Consider the following 22,165-nt stretch of genomic DNA (forward strand, 5'->3'; position numbering starts at 1 on the left):
ACACGTTACATTTTTGTAGCTGTTTTTTTTAATGCCAATTTTAAGCTGCTTACCAAAAGCATGTTTTGTTTAGGTTTTAATGCATTTTTTACTGCGTTTTTGTCTGGTACATTTGTCTCTTGTGCATGTGTAGAAATCGCAGGAACGTGAGATGTCGTCACGGACAGGAGGTGGATCAAGAGTTAACAGGTTTATCAACAACACGTACACTTCACACAGGGAGTGTAGGGATTTGGGAGGTGTCTTAGGGAGAAGGGCAGAACTGGGAGCTAGGACGGGGTAGGGCAGGAACGAACGATAATTCGATAGGACGAAACAAAGGCAATAAATCTTATCAGTCTGTAGTCTTCTTCATTGCAGCATCTTGGTTCTCAAACGGTGGACCGAAAACAGTGGCACGTGACGTCTCGGAGGTTTCTGTAGGGGACGGGGCTCCAATCCACGGAGCAGGTGAAGAGTCTTTGGAGGGAGCGGGGAGCTCCTGCTCTCACGAATGCCAAACACTGTGCTCACTCCAGTATGAAGAACCACAGGAACAAGGCTTTGCTCCGTGGTGTATACAGGTACTTGACTAAGAGGCTCTGGCCTAGTCACCTACTTCTCACTGCGCTGCGCGCACGCTACAGTCTCCGGTTTCAATTGTGAGTCACCTCCTGGCATGGAGGTTAGCGGGGAACTGGCGGCCTGTCATCCACTTACAGTGGACCTGTATGCAAGGGATCTGTCAAGTCGGCCTGCGCTCAAGGGATCTCTGCTCTCACAGCCGACACTGCACCCAACTGTCCACTTAGCTTTCCCACCTCGATTCTGTCTCTTTTCCCGCATGCAGCGCTTTTTAACACGGCCCCGCCTGCTGCAGTCACGTGAAAGGGTCGGTCCTTGTTTGAAAATCTCCCCCCCTGCAACATTGGTGACAGTCCCGATAGTTCCGGAACCGGTGTGAGAAAGGTATACCCGATCTTGTTCTTCCTCTTACACATGCTGATAAAGTTTAGAGCATAAATCTGATTCAACTTCATCAGGTTCTGCACCAAAAACGCAGCACAACTTCATACCTGATGTTTTTGCAGCAGTTTTTTTGCACATACTCATTGCATTCAAATGGTGAAAAACGCTACAAAAACAATGAAAGAAGTGACATGTTGCATTTTACAAAACCGCAGCTCTTTGACAAAACAGTCAGGAAAAAATTCAAAGTGTGTGCATGAGATTTCTGAAATCACGTAGACTTTGCTGATGCTGTAAAACGCAGCTGAAAATTTGCTTTAAGAAAAGCTACAAAAACGCAACGTGTGAGCATAGCCTAAAAGCTTTTTTTTGTCTCTTACATAGGGGATTGGGGCCATATATACCGCTTTCAGAATGCTGTAACAGAGAGCATATAGGTGCTGGCCCTATTTTTTATTGGGAAAACGTAGTGACAGGTTATCTTGAGGGTATGTGCACACGTCAGGATTTCTTGCAGAAATTTCCTGATCAAAACTGGACATTTTCTGCAAGAAATCCGCATGCGTTTTTCTTGCGTTTTTTGTGCGTTTTTGACACGTTTTTTTCACGTTTTTTTATGGGCCTTCCCAATGCATTAAATAGCGGGAAAAATGCAAAAAATCCACAAAATTAATGAACAAGCTGCGTTTTTTTACCACGATGCGTTTTTTTTTCACGGAAATAAAGGCATCATGTGCACAAAAATTGCAGTATGCATTAAAAATGATGGGATGCTTATGTATGCGTTTTTTCAGAGTTTTTCCCATGGAAAACAGACGAAAAAACATGAAAAATCCTGAATGTGTGCACAGAGCCTGAATTCTCAAATGTTAGGTAATAACAATGCACCAAGGCTTAAGCTACCCCGAGGGTGCAAGGAAGTGTCCTCATGTGCATATTAAATAAACGTCGCTGTTTCAGCAAATATTACACTAAACTGTATGTACCCTGTATTATTTTAGTTGGAGATATGTTATATATATATATATATATATATATATATATATATGTATATATATAGAGAGAGAGAGTGTGAAAGTAGCCTTAGAGTGGCACACACAAACCAAAAAATAAAAAGATTTAGTCTACTTCTCCCCTTTTTATCTGGTTTCAAGTGTGATTTTCTTATTGCTCACACATGTTACTTTCCACAGGTGAGTTTGAATGAGCATCACATGCTTGAAACAAAGTTGTTTACCCACAATTTTGGAAAGGTGCCAACAATTTTATCTGCCCCACTTTTGGAGTTTTATGTGAAATTATGTCCAGTTTGCCGCCTTTTCCAATTTTTTTTGTGTTGTTCCAATACTCACAAAGGAAATAAACAAAACGTGTAATTGCAATAATTTTAGGGGAGAAATACATCGTTTTCTGGAACAATTTCAATGGTGTCAACACTTTCGGCCATGACTCTACTTTTTCTTAATTTCTTGCATTAGGGTTTCGGTGGCTTTATTTATACCTGTAAAATAACAAACAGAACAGGTACTGTACTCACTTTTCCATGTGTCCAGCCTTGGCTTTTCGCCATTGCTCTGATTTCTGTGTTTTTGTGGCAGCGGTGATGTCACAAGTTACTACAGCCAATATCAGCGCTGCAACTAATGATGTTATTGTTAAAGCCAAACCATAGAGACCAGAGGAGCCATGTAGAACAGGAGCTGGGCTCATCGATGGTGAATATCTGCTCTTCTTGTTATTATTCAAGTATAAATGCTTTTTTGGGGCCACTTTAAGTTTAACCAATTTTGGTCACATTGAGCTAGGTTTTGACTTGAGTACTTGAGTACCTGAATCCCATCCATAGTTCTTCACCATAGTATGATAATGTAGTATGAATCAAAGACCAGGGGACCTGCATGCTGCCACCTGGAAAAGGTAAATTAAGTGATCCCATTAACAACAAATTGTGAGAAAACTGCTGTTTAAGAATCTCCCGAAAGACGACTGTCTGACAAGGAGTTAACTGCTGTATCTCAATGTCTATGACTCAGTAAATTAGAGGGTGGAGAGTTGCAGGATAGCTATACTGCTGCTTATTGGGCTGCAGACCTTTGCACAGTGAGGGAGGTGTGAACCTGCTCTGTGTCGTAATTCAAACAGGTTGCAGTGCAGAAGCCCACACACAAAGTTCGGGACACGGCGAGGCAACATACAGTAGGTTTTATAGAAGGTACAGGTAAGATTAACGGTAGATGAAAATATAGGATAAGTTATTCCCAAATTCCAAGCCTAAATGCATGAAATATCCTCCAGAGCAGTGATCCCCAACCTTTCATACCTCGAGAGCTACATTCAGATCTAAGAGAGGGTCATGTGCCACATCCAGAGCTTCCAGCCAAATATTGACATCCAGCTCCTGTCTCCTCAACAGTAGTATATCATGGGGAAGGGGAAAGAGGAAGATTAGTAGTGTGCATAGCTTCCAACCATTCCAGATTCAGCGGGACTGTCCCGATTTTGAGACTCTGCTCCGACAATGAGCTACTTAACCTCCACTGCAGGGAGAAGCAGCCACCATGCCCCTCTGGCTTCAGGCCATGCCCTTCTGGTTTCAGGTCATACCCCTCTAACTTCAAGCCATGCCCCTCTGACTTCATGCCATGCCCCTCTGACTTCATGCCATGCCCCTCTGGCTTCAGGCCATGCCCCTCTGGCTTCAGGTCACGCCCCTCTGGCTACAGCTAACACCCCTCTGGCTTCAGGTCACGCCCCTCTGGCTACAGCTAACACCCCTCTGGCTTCAGGTCACGCCCCTCTGGCTTCAGCTAACACCCCTCTGGCTTCAGGTCAAGCCCCTCTGGCTTCAGCTCACACACCTCTGGCTTCAGGCAATGCCCTATCTAACTTCCCTTCCAACCTATGAACCTCACACGTGAGCAGTTATCATGCAAAACGCATACTACATCTAACACTGTCCTCCTGGGAGTGAGGTAATTTGTAGCAGCAGCCAGAGCGTTATATGCCTGTAAAAGAGGAGACAAGTGGTGATGAACCTGTTTCTTCTCCTCAAGGTCCCCGTATGGCTGCAGAAGACATGGTGTAAATGATGGCATGTATTATTCAGTCTATATGAGCCTGATGAAGGGTCTGGAGCGGCTCCATAATGCGCAGCGCAATACATTTTAAAGTTTTTTTTAACATAATCTCTTCCTCGTATCCTCTGCAGGGCTTTTGGTCGCCCAATTTTTGTTCCTTTTTTCCTATGCCCGAGACATAGCAGTGAAGTAGCAGACATGCAAAGGGACTCTGACAAAGCAGGAGGAAGCACACATGCACTGCTGCTGGGTGTGTTTGTTTTTACTTGGTCAATGATATGGAGAGAATAGGCGATCACATGACAGCTTGCCTAGCAGAGTAGAGCTGCTGGATCCTAGCACATTCAGTAAGCTCTGCTAGTGATTTCTCCCTATTTATGTTGTAACATAAAAATTCTTTAAGCTAGATTCACAGGAGAAACTTGTACTGTCAAAGTAGAGAAGAAAAAAAATCAGCTCACCATGTCTTTTATCTTGACCTCCTGTGTGATCACCAAACACCTCGCAGGGACCATGGTGAAGTAGCCACAATGAATCCAACAGAAAAGCAGGGGTGTCCAGTGAGTGGTGAAGGTAAAAAATAACTTTTAATGAGAATATAGTAAAAATGCATCCATATATACGGTATCCAGCAGTCAGCACACACTGGCTATAGAACCTAATGATGATTTACGCGTTTCGACCTGATGGTCTTAGTCATGATCTCATGATCATGACTAAGGCCACCAGGTTGAAACGCGTAGATCGCCATTAGGTTCTATAGCCAGTGTGTACTGAGTGCAGGATACCATATAACGCATATGGATGCATTTTACTATATTCTCATTAAAAGTTATTTTTTACCTTCACCACTCGCTGGACACACCTGCTTTTCTGTTAAACTTGTACTGTCTTTAGTGTTGAGCATTCCGATACTGCAAATATCGGGTATCGTCCGATATTCGCTGTATCGGAATTCCGATACCGAGTTCTGATATTTTTGCGATATCGGAAATTGGAATCGGAAGTTCCTATAGTGTAATTATGCAGTATAAAGAAGTGTGGGCGGTGCGTGGGCGGAGACTGTGTGTGTGTGTGTGTGTGCGAGCGGTGTCTGTGCGTGACCGTGGGGCTCTCTGCGTGTGTGCTGGGGCTCTATGCGGTGGGCGGGGGTCTGTGCAAGGCGTGCAGGGATCTATGCAGCGGGCAGGGGTCTGTGCGGCGTGCAGAGATCTTTGTGCGACATGTGGGGGTCTCTGCTGGCCGTGCCGGGGTCTGTGCGGCGGGCGAGGTCTCTGTGCGGCGTGCAGGGGTCTCTGCCGGCCATGCGGGGGTCTCTGCGGTGGGCGGGGGTCTCTGTGCGGTGTGCGGGTGTCTCTGCCGGCCGTGCGGGGCGTGTGGGGGTCTGTTCAGGGCGTGCGCAGCGTGTGGGGGTCTCTGCTGGCCGTGCGGGGGTCTGTTCGGCAGGCAGGGTCTCTGTGCGGTGTACAGAGGTCTCTGTGCGGCGTGCGGGGGTCTCTGCCGGCCGTGCGGGGGTCTGTGCAGGGGTCTGTGCGGCGGGCGGGGTCTCTGTGCAGCATGCGGGGGTCTCTGCTGGCCATGCGGGGGTCTGTGCGGGGCGTGTGGGAGTCTGTGTGGGGCGAGCGGGGGTTTGTGCGGGGTGTGCGGGGGTCTCTGTGGCGGGCAGGGGTCTCTGCTGGCCGTGCGGGGGTCTGTGCGGTGGGCGGGGTCTCTGTGCGGCGTGCAGGGGTCTCTGCCGGCCATGCGGGGGTCTCTGTGGCAGGCGGGGTCTCTGTACAGTGTGCGGGTGTCTCTGCCAGCCGTGCGGGGCGTGTGGGGGTCTGTGCAGGGCGTGCGCAGCGTGTGGGGGTCTCTGCTGGCCGTGCGGGGATCTGTGCGACGGGCAGGGTCTCTGTGCGGTGTGCGGAGGTCTCTGTGCGGCGTGCGGGGGTCTCTGCCAGCCGTGCGGGGGTCTGTGCAGGGGTCTGTGCGGTGGGCGGGGTCTCTGTGCAGCGTGCGGGGGTCTCTGCTGGCCATGCGGGGGTCTGTGCGGGGCGTGCGGGAGTCTGTGTGGGGCGAGCGGGGGTTTGTGCGGGGCGTGCGGGGGTCTCTGCGGCGGGCGGGGGTCTCTGTTGGCTGTGCGGGGGTCTGTGCAGGGCGTGCGGGGTCTGTGCGGGGCATGCGCGGCATGCGGGGGTCTCTGCCGGCCGTGCGGGGGTCTGTGTCTGGGGGCGGGGTCTCTGTGCGGCGTGCGGGGGTCTCTGCCGGCCGTGCGGGGGTCTGTGCGGGGCTTGCGGGGGTCTGTGCGGGGCGTGCGGGGGTCTGTGCGGGGCGTGCGGGGGTATCTGTGCGGCGTGCGGGGGTCTGTGCGGGACATGTGCAGCGTGCGGGGGTCTCTGCCGGCCGTGCGGGGGTCCGTGTGGGGGTTTCTGTGGTGGGCGGGGGTCTCACCCGGCCGTGTGGGGTGTGCGGGGGTCTGTGCGGTGCATGCGTGGAGTGCAGGGGTCTCTGATGGCCGTGCAGGGGTCTGTGCGGGGCATGCGGGGATCTCTGCGCAGATCCACATCTGCGACGGTCCCGTACCGACGCAAGAGTGAAAGAGGCCTTAATGAGCTTTGAATTAAAAAAAAAAAAAAAGAAAGCGGAAAAAAACGGCGTGGGCTCCTGTGCAATTTTCTGCGCCAGAGGGGGAAAGCCGATGGCCGGGGGCCAATATTTGTAACCTGCTATGAATATCAGCCCGTAGCTGTCTGCGTAGCCTTTACTGGCTATTAAAATAGGGGAACCCCCCCAAAAAAATGACATGGGGTCACCCTATATTTTATAGCCAGAAAGGCTACGCAGACAGCTGCAGGCTGATATTCATAGCCCAGAGAGGGGCCATGGATATTGGCCCCCCCGGCTACAAATACCAGTCTGCAGCCGCCCCAGAAATGGCGCATCTGTAAGATGCGCCAATTCCGGCACTTAGCCCCTCTCTTCCCACTCCCGTGCAGCGGTGGGATATGGGGTAATAAGGGGTTAATGTCACCTTGCTATTGTCATGACCCAGCCTATTTTGACCTTAATGACCTGGCCGTTTTTTGCAATTTTGACCAGTGTCCCTTTATGAGGTAATAACTCAGGAACGCTTCAACGGATCCTAGCGGTTCTGAGACTGGTTTTTTTGTGACCTATTGGGATTCATGGTAGTGGTAAATTTAGGTCAATAAATTCTGCATTTATTTGTGATAAAAATGGAAATTTGGCGAAAATTTTGAAAATTTCGCAATTTTCACATTTTTAATTTTTATTCTGTTAAACCAGAGAGTTATGTGACACAAAATAGTTAATAAATAACATTTCCGACATGTCTACTTTACATCAGCACAATTTTGGAAACAAAATTTTTTTTTGCTAGGAAGTTATAAAGGTTAAAATTTGACCAGCGATTTCTCATTTTTACAACGAAATTTACAAAACCATTTTTTTTAGGGACCACCTCACATTTGAAGTCAGTTTGAGGGGTCTATATGGCTGAAAATACCCAAAAGTGACACCATTCTAAAAACTGCACCCCTCAAGGTGCTCAAAACCACATTCAAGAAGTTTATTAACCCTTAGGTGCTTCACAGCAGCAGAAGTAACATGGAAAGAAAGAAATGAACATTTAACTTTTTAGTCACATATTTTAGCAACAATTTTTTTATTTTCCCAATGGTTAAAGGAGAAACTGAACCACCAAAGTTGTTGTACAAATAGTCCTGAGTACGCTGATATCTCATATGCGGGGGTAAACCACTGTTTGGGCGCACGGCAGGGCTTGGAAGGGAAGGAGCGCCATTTGACTTTTTGAATGAAAAATTGGCTCTACTCTTTAGCTGACACCATGTCACGTTTGAAGAGCCCCCGTGTGCTTAAAAATTGGAGCTCCCTCACAAGTGACCCTATTTTGGAAACTAGACCCCCCAAGGAACTTATCTAGATGCATAGTGAGCACTTTAAACCCCCAGGTGCTTCACAAATTGATCTGTAAAAATGAAAAAGTACTTTTTTTCACAAAAAATTTATTTTCGCCTCAATTTTTTCATTTTCACATGGGCAGTAGGATAAAATGGATCCTAAAATTTGTTGGGCAATTTCTCCCGAGTATGCCAATACCTCATATGTGGGGGTAAACCACTGTTTGGGCACACGGCAGGGCTCGGAAAGGAAGGCGCGCCATTTGACTTTTTGAATGGAAAATTAGCTCCAATTGTTAGCGGACACCATGTCGCGTTTGGAGAGCCCCTGTGTGCCTAAACATTGGAGCTCCCCCACAAGTGACCCCATTTTGGAAACTAGACCCCCCAAGGAACTTATCTAGATGCATATTGAGCACTTTAAACCCCCAGGTGTTTCACAGAAGTTTATAACGCAGAGCCATGAAAATAAAAAATAATTTTTCTTCCTCAAAAATGATATTTTAGCCTGGAATTTCCTATTTTGCCAAGGGTAATAGGAGAAATTGGACCCCAAATGTTGTTTTCCAGTTTGTTCTGAGTACGCTGATACCCCATATGTGGGGGTAAACCCCTGTTTGGGCGCACGGCAGGGCTCGGAAGGGAAGGCACGCCATTTTGCTTTTTAAATGGAAAATTAGCTCCAATCATTAGCGGTCACCATGTCATGTTTGGAGAGCCCCTGTGTGCCTAAACATTGCAGATCCCCCACAAATGACCCCATTTTGGAAACTAGACCCCCAAAGGAACTAATCTAGATGTGTGGTGAGGACTTTGAACCCCCAAGTGCTTCACAGAAGTTTATAACGCAGGGCCATGAAAATAAAAATAAAAATTTATTTTCTCAAAAATGATTTTTAAGCCTGTATTTTTTTATTTTCCCAAGGGTAACAAGAGAAATTTGACCCCAAAAGTTGTTGTCCAGTTTCTCCTGAGTACGCTGATACCCCATATGTGGGGGTAAACTGCTATTTGGGCACATGCCGGGGTTCGGAAGTGAAGTAGTGACGTTTTGAAATGCAGACTTTGACAAAATGCTCTGCGGGAGTCACATTGCGTTTGCAGAGCCCCTGATGTGGCTAAACAGTAGAAACCCCCCACAAGTGACCCCATTTTGGAAACTAGACCCCGAAAGGAACTTATCTAGATGTGTGGTGAGCACTTTGAATCCCCAAGTGCTTCACAGAAGTTTATAACGCAGAGACGTGAAAATAATAAATACGTTTTCTTTCCTCAAAAATAATTATTTAGCCCAGAATTTTTTAATTTTCCCAAGGGTAACAGGAGAAATTTGACCCCAAAAGTTGTTGTCCAGTTGTACATAGGTTTACATGGAACTGTAAACCTGATGGAACACTGCTGCGGATCCGCAGCCAAATCCGCACCGTGTGCACATAGCCTAATTCTAAAGGTATGTGCACACGCTGCGGAAAACACTGCGGATCCGCAGCAGTTTCCCATGAGTTTACAGTTCAATGTAAACCTATGGGAAACAAAAATTGATGTACACATGCTGCAGAAAAACTGCACGGAAACGCAGCGGTTTACATTCCGCAGCATGTCACTTCTTTCTGCGGATTCCGCAGCGGTTTTACAACTGCTCCAATAGAAAATCGCAGTTGTAAAACCGCAGTGAAATGCGCAGAAAAACCGCGGTAAATCCGCCATAAATCAGCAGCAGTTTAGCACTGCGGATTTATCAAATCCGCAGCGGAAAATCCACAGAGGACCAGAATACGTGTGCACATACCGAAACCCTAACCCTAACTCTATTCTAACCTTAGTGGGAAAAAAAAATTATTTTTTTTATTATTGTCCCTACCTATGGGGGTGACAAAGGGGTCATTTACTATTTTTTTTATTTTGATCATTGTGATAGGTTTTGTCACAGTGATCAAAATGCACATTGGAACGAATCTGCCGACCGGCAGATTCGGTGGGCGCACTGCGCATGCTCCCATCATTTTGGAAGATGGCAGCGCCCATGGAGAAAACGGACGGACCCCGGGAGGCTCGGTAAGTATGATGGGGTGGGGAGGAGCACGGGGGGGTATATCGGAGCATGGGGGGGTGGATCGGAGCGCGGGGGGTGGATGGGAGCATGGGGGGGTGGATCGGAGCACGGGGGTGTGGATCGGAGCACGGGGGGGTGGATCGGAGCACGGGGGATGGATCGGAGCACGGGGGGTGGATCAGAGCATGGGGGGTGGATTGGAGTGCAGGGGGGGTGGATCGGAGCACGGGGGGAGCAGACAGGAGGACGGAGAGGAGCGGAGCACTGTGTACAGGACAGATCGGTGGCTTGGGGGGGTGATCGGTGGGGTGGGGGTACATCAGTGTTTCCAGCCATGGCCGATGATATTGCAGCATCGGCCATGGCTGGATTGTAATATTTCACCAGTTTTAATAGGTGAAATATTACAAATCGCTCTGATTGGCAGTTTCACTTTCAACAGCCAATCAGAGCGATCGTAGCCACAGGGGGGGGGGGTGAATCCACCCACCCTGGGCTGTATTACCACTCCCCCTGTCCCTGCAGATTGGGTGAAATTGTAACATATAGTAACATAGTTAGTAAGGCCGAAAAAAGACATTTGTCCATCCAGTTCAGCCTATATTCCATCATAATAAATCCCCAGATCTACGTCCTTCTACAGAACCTAATTGTATGATACAATATTGTTCTGCTCCAGGAAGACATCCAGGCCTCTCTTGAACCCCTCGACTGAGTTCGCCATCACCACCTCCTCAGGCAAGCAATTCCAGATTCTCACTGCCCTAACAGTAAAGAATCCTCTTCTATGTTGGTGGAAAAACCTTCTCTCCTCCAGACGCAAAGAATGCCCCCTTGTGCCCGTCACCTTCCTTGGTATAAACAGATCCTCAGCGAGATATTTGTATTGTCCCCTTATATACTTATACATGGTTATTAGATCGCCCCTCAGTCGTCTTTTTTCTAGACTAAATAATCCTAATTTCGCTAATCTATCTGGGTATTGTAGTTCTCCCATCCCCTTTATTAATTTTGCTGCCCTCCTTTGTACTCTCTCTAGTTCCATTATATCCTTCCTGAGCACCGGTGCCCAAAACTGGACACAGTACTCCATGTGCGGTCTAACTAGGGATTTGTACAGAGGCAGTATAATGCTCTCATCATGTGTATCCAGACCTCTTTTAATGCACCCCATGATCCTGTTTGCCTTGGCAGCTGCTGCCTGGCACTGGCTGCTCCAGGTAAGTTTATCATTAACTAGGATCCCCAAGTCCTTCTCCCTGTCAGATTTACCCAGTGGTTTCCCATTCAGTGTGTAATGGTGACATTGATTCCTTCTTCCCATGTGTAGAACCTTACATTTATCATTGTTAAACCTCATCTGCCACCTTTCAGCCCAAGTTTCCAACTTATCCAGATCCATCTGTAGCAGAATACTATCTTCTCTTGTATTAACTGCTTTACATAGTTTTGTATATCTGCAAATATCGATATTTTACTGTGTAAACCTTCTACCAGATCATTAATGAATACGTTGAAGAGAACAGGTCCCAATACTGACCCCAGCGGTACCCCACTGGTCACAGCGACCCAGTTAGAGACTATACCATTTATAACCACCCTCTGCTTTCTATCACTAAGCCAGTTACTAACCCATTTACACACATTTTCCCCCAGAAATTGGAGTTAACCCTTTCACCCGATCTGCAGGGACACGATCTTTCCATGACGCCACATAGGCGTCATGGGTCGGATTGGCAACGACTTTCATGACGCCTACGTGGCATCAAAGGTCGGGAAGGGGTTAATAACGGAGAGGCGTCAATAAGACGCCTATCTATTATTAATCCACTAGTAAGAAAGGGTTAATAAAACACGCACACATTCGGAAAAAAGTATTTTAACATTCTTCATTTAACCATACTTACCATACTTCAGCGCCTGCAAAAAACGTAAAATAATAAACCGTATACTACCTGTCCGCCGTAGTCCATTTAATTACGAGTGTCCCACGACGATCTCCCCTATAGAACTGTGAAATCGGGTGATGTCACTGCTCTATAGGACCCTCAGTGACACACTGACAGGAGACAATGGCTCCTGCAGTGCATCACTGAGGTTACTAAAGTTCAAAGTCTTACTTTGCGGCAATTGCTGCGTGGGAAAATTTCTCATGCAGCAATGCCATAAGTGAGGCTAGGGACTATTTTTTTACAGCAGCGGAGGAATCCCTTCCTCCCGTCATTGTGTATCTGGGGCCCCTGGAGAGCAGTTGCAACAGCTTTTGCTGCTGTTCTCCATGGGAGATCGTCGTGGGACACTTATGGATTTCTGTGGATAAGTAGTATATTGGTTGTTTGTTTTTTTGCACCTTTTTTACAGATGACACTGGCTAAGGGGATCAAAATGACAAGTAATGGTGAGTATGAACTCTACAGTTAATGTACTATATGTCATGTATGTAATTTATGAATGTACTGTAAGGCTTATGTATGGAGTATGTATGGAATATGTATGGAGTACGTATGGAGTATTTTTTTTTTCATTCAACACATTAGCTGGATGATGGGACTACTACTGTCCCATCATTGGCTAATGTGTCAATCACTGTCAGTGTAGCAGGCATCGTCCGATGGGACTTGTAGTCCCATCGAATGATGCCTGCACTGAGACACGCCACAGAGGCCCCGCACAGACCCCCGCACAGACCCCAGAGATCCCCGGTAGGCAGGTACACATTCCTGGCAGGCCCGCACAGACCCCGCCCGCACAGACACTCACAGTGTCCGCCCACGCACCGCCCACGCAACGCCCACACTCTTCCCCCCTCCAATGCAGGATGTTTAAGGACAGAAAGGGCTTATTTACATTCCGATATTTTTGTCCCATTGATGTGCATTGGTATCGGTTATCGGTATCGGCGAGATCCGATATTTTTGGGATATCGGTCGATCCAATCCGATACCGATACTTCTGGGTATCGGAAGGTATCGCTCAACACTAACTGTCATCTATTGCTGCTCTTCACCTTCACGTGCTTTAGCATTCTCCTCTAGCTTACCTCCGTAATCACGTAATCAAGAGGACAGTGATGGCATTTAATGCTATTATATATAAGACTTACAAATCATCTTCCCCAATCCAACAATTGGAAAGTGAGCTATGGCTGATTGCATTCCTACAAATTTGCAGGTGCTCTGGCGAAACCTTTCCATGACCATGGACTTTGCAGGAGCCGGGACCCTAATCTTGTTTTTTTGCATCACGTGTCTCATTCTTATCATGTGGGCAGAGAATGGTAAGCGGAAAAAGATGCCTCCTGGACCAACTCCTCTCCCTCTTCTAGGAAACATTCTGCAGCTAAACATGAAAGAGCTGCACATGTCATTAAAGAAGGTAAGACCAAGAAAATTAATTCTAGCTCATTTCTTAGCATTTGCAAACAGTACCTTTAATATGGTTTTAGCAGTTGTAAAATAATGCCCTATTGTTTAAGAAACCTCTAAACTGTGGTTTACAAAGCTGGACAAAAATATTCACAGTGAGCGGGTCCAGCGGCCAATTCGTTAGAACCTAGTCACAGAGCATTGCAAACATTCTACTACCTACAACATTTCCAATGCCTCCACTGACTAGCATGCCATGTGACGTCATTACGTTGCTGTGCAAAGCATGTGTAGCATCAATGGGCCCTACTAATCAGCAGAGGTGCCAGGGATTTAACAGGTAGGAGGTTTGCACTACAACAGCAGCGGACAACCATGTTGGCCACTGGAAGAGGATAAGGTGATACTTTTAGATCAACTCTGATGACTAATTAACCCTCCGTCACATACAATATTCGGACTAACGAGTTCACATACAATGTGCCTGTCAGGCGCCTGCTGGAAAAATACCTATAATATCTAATGTTTGCAATTTCAGTGCTCTAAAAGTGATCAGTGACCTTCATAGGGATGTAATAAAAGAGACTACACATAATCAGTTGCAAAAAAAAAACATTTACTTAACATAAAACTAATAACTATGAAATACAAACTTTTCAAAACTCCCGCCAAATAGTCCCCAGTTCGACTCTCAAAAAAATGTACAAAGAAAATTTTTGAACACAAACTTAATTTTAAGGTACCTTAAGTACTATTAAAAACATATTCAATCAGAAGTAGATGCTGAGGTTTCCCCAGAAAAGTCACACTTGCAGAGCAAATAGCAAGAATTACACACCATTTTTGCATGTGTCAGGCAAATTGCTTTATGACATTTGAGACGTTCATAATTTGAAAGCCTTCTGGTTCCGCTTTCCGTTTGGCAGGTGGTGCATCTCCTTCTTTTGTGAGGTGGTGCAGATGGTGACTTTTCACCATCATCTTCTGGGCGGAACCTTTTGAGCTGAACTTGAAGGCGAGAGGGGATACCGATTGTTTTCACGCTTCTCCTGCGTAGCTCTCCAAGTACTAGTTCATGGGCCAATTTTTTCAGATACAATCGTCTACGGAGTGGTTCAAGCTTGTTTTCAAGATAAATTACTTGTGAATTTATACCACCCAAATTCAACATAGCAAAAAATATGACCATTGGCCAGCGTTTGATGTTTCTGCTGACGTTGAAAGTGGAGCACATCTGATCTGCTGTATCCACACCCCCTTTGGTGGCATTGTAAAATGTAATTATCTCCGGGTTTTTTTCTGCCCCAGTCCCAGGATCGATGGCAGCATCATCATGAAGTGTTGATAGAAGAAGTACGATTTTTTTGGCATGTGGTACATAGGAAACTAAAGCCTTTCTATTATGGAATGCAAACATACTGCTGTACTGTTGTCTCTCTTTCACACTTACAAACTGTGGCAGCAATTCCCTTTTGTTTTTTCTTACAGTTCCCACATATGACAGCTTCTGAATTTTCAGATAATCAGTCAGCTCACAACTTGTAAACCAAATGTCAGCTGTAATATTGCGACCCGATCCAAATAAGGGTTCAGCCAGTCTTTTTACAACATCAATGGGTTTGTTGCTCACACAGTAAGGACCTTCTGGTTGTTTTCCTGCATAAACTTCCAGGTTGTAAGTGTAGGTCTTACTGGCATCAACAAGGGCATAAATTTTTATTCCATATTTGTTTGGCTTTGATGGAATATATTGACGAAAGGCACATCTACCACGAAAACCAGGGAGCATTTCGTCAATAGTGAGATTCTCTCCAGGGTAATAACTTTGTTTACAGTTTACAACAAATCTTTGAAATATATCACGAATTGGAGCAAGTCGGTCATGTGTTTTGCGTTCGGTTCGGGTAGTTCTGTCGTCAAATCGAAGGCAACGAATTAGAATCTTGAATCTGTTTATGGACATAACAAGGCTAAATTTTTCAACTTCATCCCCATCTTTACCCCAAAGTTCCTCCAAACTTTGTCTATTTGCCCTATAAGCTCCTGCAAGGTACAGTAATCCAAAAAAAGCACGCAGTTCTATTTCATCTGTGGGCTTGATGGTTCTGTTGCAGATGTACTTGTCCTTTATAATGTCTATATATTGGTTGGTATATGTGACAGTAGAGTCCAGAATGTCATCTGTAAATATACTGTTCCAGCATTCAACTGCAGTTTTTGCATTACGTGCAGTTCCTATTACTGCAGGAAGGTGAGTAATAATGTTTAAAGGTTCCCTACGTTTTTTCTATAATGGCTTCTTGTTCCATTTAGTATTTTTATCTATTCCAATATAATATGATCCAACTTCTTCATCCTCACCACTGTCACCATCTTGCTCTGTTTCAGAATCCAGGACACATTCTTCCACCTCATCATGAGAATCAATCTCACTTTCCTCTCCTAAATCCTCATTCAGTATGAGGTCTCTATCATCTAACAGCATGTTTGTTACTTCCTCAACATCAAGTTGTTTGGATAAATTGTACATTTTCCTCTCCATTTCAGCAGATAATCTGAAGCAAGAGAAGGAATATGTTAGGGAACTACTGTATATGCCTGAGCAGCACACTTTCTTTTATAAACTCTCCCTTATTTCTATGAAATATCCTCACATTTTGTGCTATACATTCATAAAACAAGCTAAATAAACTATTGTGATGAATAAAAACATAAAATACCAACCTTACTGAATGTGACGTATTCACTAGTGTTGAGCGATACCTTCCGATATCGGAAAGTATCGGTATCGGTTTGGATCGGCCGATATTCAAAAAATATCGGATATCGCCGATACCGATACCCGATCCCAATGCAAGTCAATGGGACCAAAATATCGGAATTAAAATAAACCCTTTCTTTCCTTGTAGGTTCATTCTACCTGAAGGAAAACAACTAAGAATAATGTAGGATGTATGGGGGAGGTGGCGGAGACATTAAAGGCAATGAGGATTAGTCCAATCAAATAGAATAGCATGTTTTTTTTTTTTTTTTAAAGAAGTTCGGATTGAAAAAGATATTGAGTATGTAAATTTTTTTTATTTTGTCAGATATTGATGTTTCACTATTCCACGCCCTTCCCCTTCTTTTTTTTCTTTTTTTTTTTTTTCTTTTCCCACACTTTCATCTTCATCATCATCAGCATCCTTGACATCAACTTCTTCACCTTATTCATCTTCTTCTTCATCTTCTACCTATTTTTTTTTTTATTACATTCTTCATATTCATTTTCTTCAACTATTATTATTCTTCCTATTCTACATATTCTTTTTATTCCACTGTTATTATTCTTCCTATTCTACTTCTTCATCATATTCTCATTTGTGACAGGCATTCCCGTAGTTGTTATCTATAAAAGTTGGAAGATTACACCTTCCGTTCTGCCAGTCACAAAAGTTACATTTGTCCGCGTTCAGTTTGGCCTGCAGCATCAGGCTTTATCCAGGGGCACCACGAGGAGGAACGGACTCACCCCCATACACTGCTTAGTCTTCTTCTGCATATAATTTAGATAATATCTTTTGCTCTGATATTAAGTCTTATGCTTAATGTTCTTCTGCTCTTTGTTCTGCAGCCTCTTGTTCTTCTGCTTCTCGGTCTTCCATGTTGTCGTCTCCAGGGTCTTCGTCTCCAGTGTCGTCATCTCCGCCGTCGTCGTCTCAGCCGTCGTCGTCTCCGCCGTCGTCGTCGTCGTCGTCATCGGGGTGGTCTTCCGGGTCGTCGTCATCGGGGTGGTCTTCCGGGTTGTCGACGTTAGGGTCTTCAACTTGGAAATGTAGCAGAAGGTACAAGAAGGCTGAGAAAATGCCAAGAACCAGCTGATGGAACTGGAACTCGGATGGCTACCCGAAGGTTCAAGAGCCTATGGAACTACCGAGGACCAGCTGACGTTACTGGAACCCGGTTACTAAGCAGGAGGTACCCGTGCTAAAAAGCACTACCAAGGACCGCCTGACGTTGGCGGAACTCGGATACCCAGAAGGAGGCACCTAAGCCAAAGGCTCTGCCCGGAACCAGATGACGTTACTGGAACCAGGATGGGGAGCAGAAGGTACAAGAGCAAAAGACACTGCCGAGAACCAGCTGACGGTACTGGAACCCGGATGGGTAGCCGAATGTCCAAGAGCCAATGGAACTACCAAGGACCAGCTGACGTTACTGGAACCCGGTTACTAAGCAGGAGGTACCCGTGCCTGAAAGCACTACCAAGGACCACCTGACATTGGTGGAACTTGGATACCCAGAAGGAGGCACCTAAGCCAAAGGCTCTGCCCGGAACCAGCTGACGGTACTGGAACCAGGATGGGGAGCAGAAGGTACAAGAGCAAAAGACACTGCCGAGAACCAGCTGACGGTGCTGGAACCAGGTGGTGGACCCGAAGGCCCACAGGAGAGGAGAGAACAGCTAGGCCGCGAGGCAGCCGCAGTTACCGAACCCCAACAGTCCTACAGGGGGAGCTGGGCCTACTGGCACTACAGAACCAGCCTTGACTACCAGTTCACGCAGCCCACATAGGAAGCTCCTAAACTGGAGGCACCCTGGAGTTGGCTAACTCGACCGCCCCACGACGGGGCAAGCATAGGCGTCTCAGTGAAGTTGACACAACCCGGAAACAGCTGACGGTGCTGAAACCAGGCTTGGCACGAGGGAGTACCTGTGACAAGAACACTGCCGAGAACCAGCTGGCGGTGCTGGAACCCGGATGCGTTGCCCCAGTGTGCAAGAGCCAATGGCACGACCGAGGACCAGCTGACGGTGCTGGAACCCGGTTACTAAGCTGTAGGTGCCCGCGCTTAAAAGCACTACCAAGGACCGCCTGGCGTTGGCGGAACTCGGATACCCAGGAGGAGGCACCTTAGCCAAAGGCTCGGCCCGGAACCAGCTGACGGTGCTGGAACCAGGTGGTGGACCCGAAGGCCCACAGGAGAGGAGAGAACAGCTAGGCCGCGAGGCAGCCGCAGTTACCGAACCCCAACAGTCCTACAGGGGGAGCTGGGCCTACTGGCACTACAGAACCAGCCTTGACTACCAGTTCACGCAGCCCACATAGGAAGCTCCTAAACTGGAGGCACCCTGGAGTTGGCTAACTCGACCGCCCCACGACGGGGCAAGCATAGGCGTCTCAGTGAAGTTGACACAACCCGGAAACAGCTGACGGTGCTGAAACCAGGCTTGGCACGAGGGAGTACCTGTGACAAGAACACTGCCGAGAACCAGCTGGCGGTGCTGGAACCCGGATGCGTTGCCCCAGTGTGCAAGAGCCAATGGCACGACCGAGGACCAGCTGACGGTGCTGGAACCCGGTTACTAAGCTGTAGGTGCCCGCGCTTAAAAGCACTACCAAGGACCGCCTGGCGTTGGCGGAACTCGGATACCCAGGAGGAGGCACCTTAGCCAAAGGCTCGGCCCGGAACCAGCTGACGGTGCTGGAACCAGGTGGTGGACCCGAAGGCCCACAGGAGAGGAGAGAACAGCTAGGCCGCGAGGCAGCCGCAGTTACCGAACCCCAACAGTCCTACAGGGGGAGCTGGGCCTACTGGCACTACAGAACCAGCCTTGACTACCAGTTCACGCAGCCCACATAGGAAGCTCCTAAACTGGAGGCACCCTGGAGTTGGCTAACTCGACCGCCCCACGACGGGGCAAGCATAGGCGTCTCAGTGAAGTTGACACAACCCGGAAACAGCTGACGGTGCTGAAACCAGGCTTGGCACGAGGGAGTACCTGTGACAAGAACACTGCCGAGAACCAGCTGGCGGTGCTGGAACCCGGATGCGTTGCCCCAGTGTGCAAGAGCCAATGGCACGACCGAGGACCAGCTGACGGTGCTGGAACCCGGTTACTAAGCTGTAGGTGCCCGCGCTTAAAAGCACTACCAAGGACCGCCTGGCGTTGGCGGAACTCGGATACCCAGGAGGAGGCACCTTAGCCAAAGGCTCGGCCCGGAACCAGCTGACGGTGCTGGAACCAGGTGGTGGACCCGAAGGCCCACAGGAGAGGAGAGAACAGCTAGGCCGCGAGGCAGCCGCAGTTACCGAACCCCAACAGTCCTACAGGGGGAGCTGGGCCTACTGGCACTACAGAACCAGCCTTGACTACCAGTTCACGCAGCCCACATAGGAAGCTCCTAAACTGGAGGCACCCTGGAGTTGGCTAACTCGACCGCCCCACGACGGGGCAAGCATAGGCGTCTCAGTGAAGTTGACACAACCCGGAAACAGCTGACGGTGCTGAAACCAGGCTTGGCACGAGGGAGTACCTGTGACAAGAACACTGCCGAGAACCAGCTGGCGGTGCTGGAACCCGGATGCGTTGCCCCAGTGTGCAAGAGCCAATGGCACGACCGAGGACCAGCTGACGGTGCTGGAACCCGGTTACTAAGCTGTAGGTGCCCGCGCTTAAAAGCACTACCAAGGACCGCCTGGCGTTGGCGGAACTCGGATACCCAGGAGGAGGCACCTTAGCCAAAGGCTCGGCCCGGAACCAGCTGACGGTGCTGGAACCAGGTGGTGGACCCGAAGGCCCACAGGAGAGGAGAGAACAGCTAGGCCGCGAGGCAGCCGCAGTTACCGAACCCCAACAGTCCTACAGGGGGAGCTGGGCCTACTGGCACTACAGAACCAGCCTTGACTACCAGTTCACGCAGCCCACATAGGAAGCTCCTAAACTGGAGGCACCCTGGAGTTGGCTAACTCGACCGCCCCACGACGGGGCAAGCATAGGCGTCTCAGTGAAGTTGACACAACCCGGAAACAGCTGACGGTGCTGAAACCAGGCTTGGCACGAGGGAGTACCTGTGACAAGAACACTGCCGAGAACCAGCTGGCGGTGCTGGAACCCGGATGCGTTGCCCCAGTGTGCAAGAGCCAATGGCACGACCGAGGACCAGCTGACGGTGCTGGAACCCGGTTACTAAGCTGTAGGTGCCCGCGCTTAAAAGCACTACCAAGGACCGCCTGGCGTTGGCGGAACTCGGATACCCAGGAGGAGGCACCTTAGCCAAAGGCTCGGCCCGGAACCAGCTGACGGTGCTGGAACCAGGTGGTGGACCCGAAGGCCCACAGGAGAGGAGAGAACAGCTAGGCCGCGAGGCAGCCGCAGTTACCGAACCCCAACAGTCCTACAGGGGGAGCTGGGCCTACTGGCACTACAGAACCAGCCTTGACTACCAGTTCACGCAGCCCACATAGGAAGCTCCTAAACTGGAGGCACCCTGGAGTTGGCTAACTCGACCGCCCCACGACGGGGCAAGCATAGGCGTCTCAGTGAAGTTGACACAACCCGGAAACAGCTGACGGTGCTGAAACCAGGCTTGGCACGAGGGAGTACCTGTGACAAGAACACTGCCGAGAACCAGCTGGCGGTGCTGGAACCCGGATGCGTTGCCCCAGTGTGCAAGAGCCAATGGCACGACCGAGGACCAGCTGACGGTGCTGGAACCCGGTTACTAAGCTGTAGGTGCCCGCGCTTAAAAGCACTACCAAGGACCGCCTGGCGTTGGCGGAACTCGGATACCCAGGAGGAGGCACCTTAGCCAAAGGCTCGGCCCGGAACCAGCTGACGGTGCTGGAACCAGGTGGTGGACCCGAAGGCCCACAGGAGAGGAGAGAACAGCTAGGCCGCGAGGCAGCCGCAGTTACCGAACCCCAACAGTCCTACAGGGGGAGCTGGGCCTACTGGCACTACAGAACCAGCCTTGACTACCAGTTCACGCAGCCCACATAGGAAGCTCCTAAACTGGAGGCACCCTGGAGTTGGCTAACTCGACCGCCCCACGACGGGGCAAGCATAGGCGTCTCAGTGAAGTTGACACAACCCGGAAACAGCTGACGGTGCTGAAACCAGGCTTGGCACGAGGGAGTACCTGTGACAAGAACACTGCCGAGAACCAGCTGGCGGTGCTGGAACCCGGATGCGTTGCCCCAGTGTGCAAGAGCCAATGGCACGACCGAGGACCAGCTGACGGTGCTGGAACCCGGTTACTAAGCTGTAGGTGCCCGCGCTTAAAAGCACTACCAAGGACCGCCTGGCGTTGGCGGAACTCGGATACCCAGGAGGAGGCACCTTAGCCAAAGGCTCGGCCCGGAACCAGCTGACGGTGCTGGAACCAGGTGGTGGACCCGAAGGCCCACAGGAGAGGAGAGAACAGCTAGGCCGCGAGGCAGCCGCAGTTACCGAACCCCAACAGTCCTACAGGGGGAGCTGGGCCTACTGGCACTACAGAACCAGCCTTGACTACCAGTTCACGCAGCCCACATAGGAAGCTCCTAAACTGGAGGCACCCTGGAGTTGGCTAACTCGACCGCCCCACGACGGGGCAAGCATAGGCGTCTCAGTGAAGTTGACACAACCCGGAAACAGCTGACGGTGCTGAAACCAGGCTTGGCACGAGGGAGTACCTGTGACAAGAACACTGCCGAGAACCAGCTGGCGGTGCTGGAACCCGGATGCGTTGCCCCAGTGTGCAAGAGCCAATGGCACGACCGAGGACCAGCTGACGGTGCTGGAACCCGGTTACTAAGCTGTAGGTGCCCGCGCTTAAAAGCACTACCAAGGACCGCCTGGCGTTGGCGGAACTCGGATACCCAGGAGGAGGCACCTTAGCCAAAGGCTCGGCCCGGAACCAGCTGACGGTGCTGGAACCAGGTGGTGGACCCGAAGGCCCACAGGAGAGGAGAGAACAGCTAGGCCGCGAGGCAGCCGCAGTTACCGAACCCCAACAGTCCTACAGGGGGAGCTGGGCCTACTGGCACTACAGAACC

The 22,165-nt window shown here is 48.9% G+C and overlaps 1 protein-coding gene across 6 annotated transcripts in view; it reads left to right on the plus strand.

Annotated features, from left to right (window-relative positions):
• The first annotated feature begins 382 nt into the window (after nucleotides 1-382).
• LOC138661782 (cytochrome P450 2A13-like) overlaps nucleotides 383-22,165 on the plus strand; it is a 117,897-nt gene continuing 96,114 nt past the window's right edge. The window contains exons 1-2 of one of the 6 annotated variants that reach the window (XM_069746698.1): nucleotides 383-563; nucleotides 13,170-13,373. In XM_069746698.1, the coding sequence (XP_069602799.1) occupies nucleotides 13,191-13,373 (183 nt within the window). In that variant the 5' untranslated portion in view covers nucleotides 383-563; nucleotides 13,170-13,190. Of the gene's footprint in view, nucleotides 564-2,939; nucleotides 3,167-3,626; nucleotides 4,276-12,189; nucleotides 12,397-13,169; nucleotides 13,374-22,165 lie in introns of those variants that run through there. The other 5 variants (XM_069746699.1, XM_069746695.1, XM_069746697.1 and 2 more) reach the window with 5 other exon arrangements.

Source organism: Ranitomeya imitator, chromosome 2 (genome assembly GCF_032444005.1).
Source record: "Ranitomeya imitator isolate aRanImi1 chromosome 2, aRanImi1.pri, whole genome shotgun sequence".
Classification (NCBI taxonomy): domain Eukaryota; kingdom Metazoa; phylum Chordata; class Amphibia; order Anura; family Dendrobatidae; genus Ranitomeya; species Ranitomeya imitator.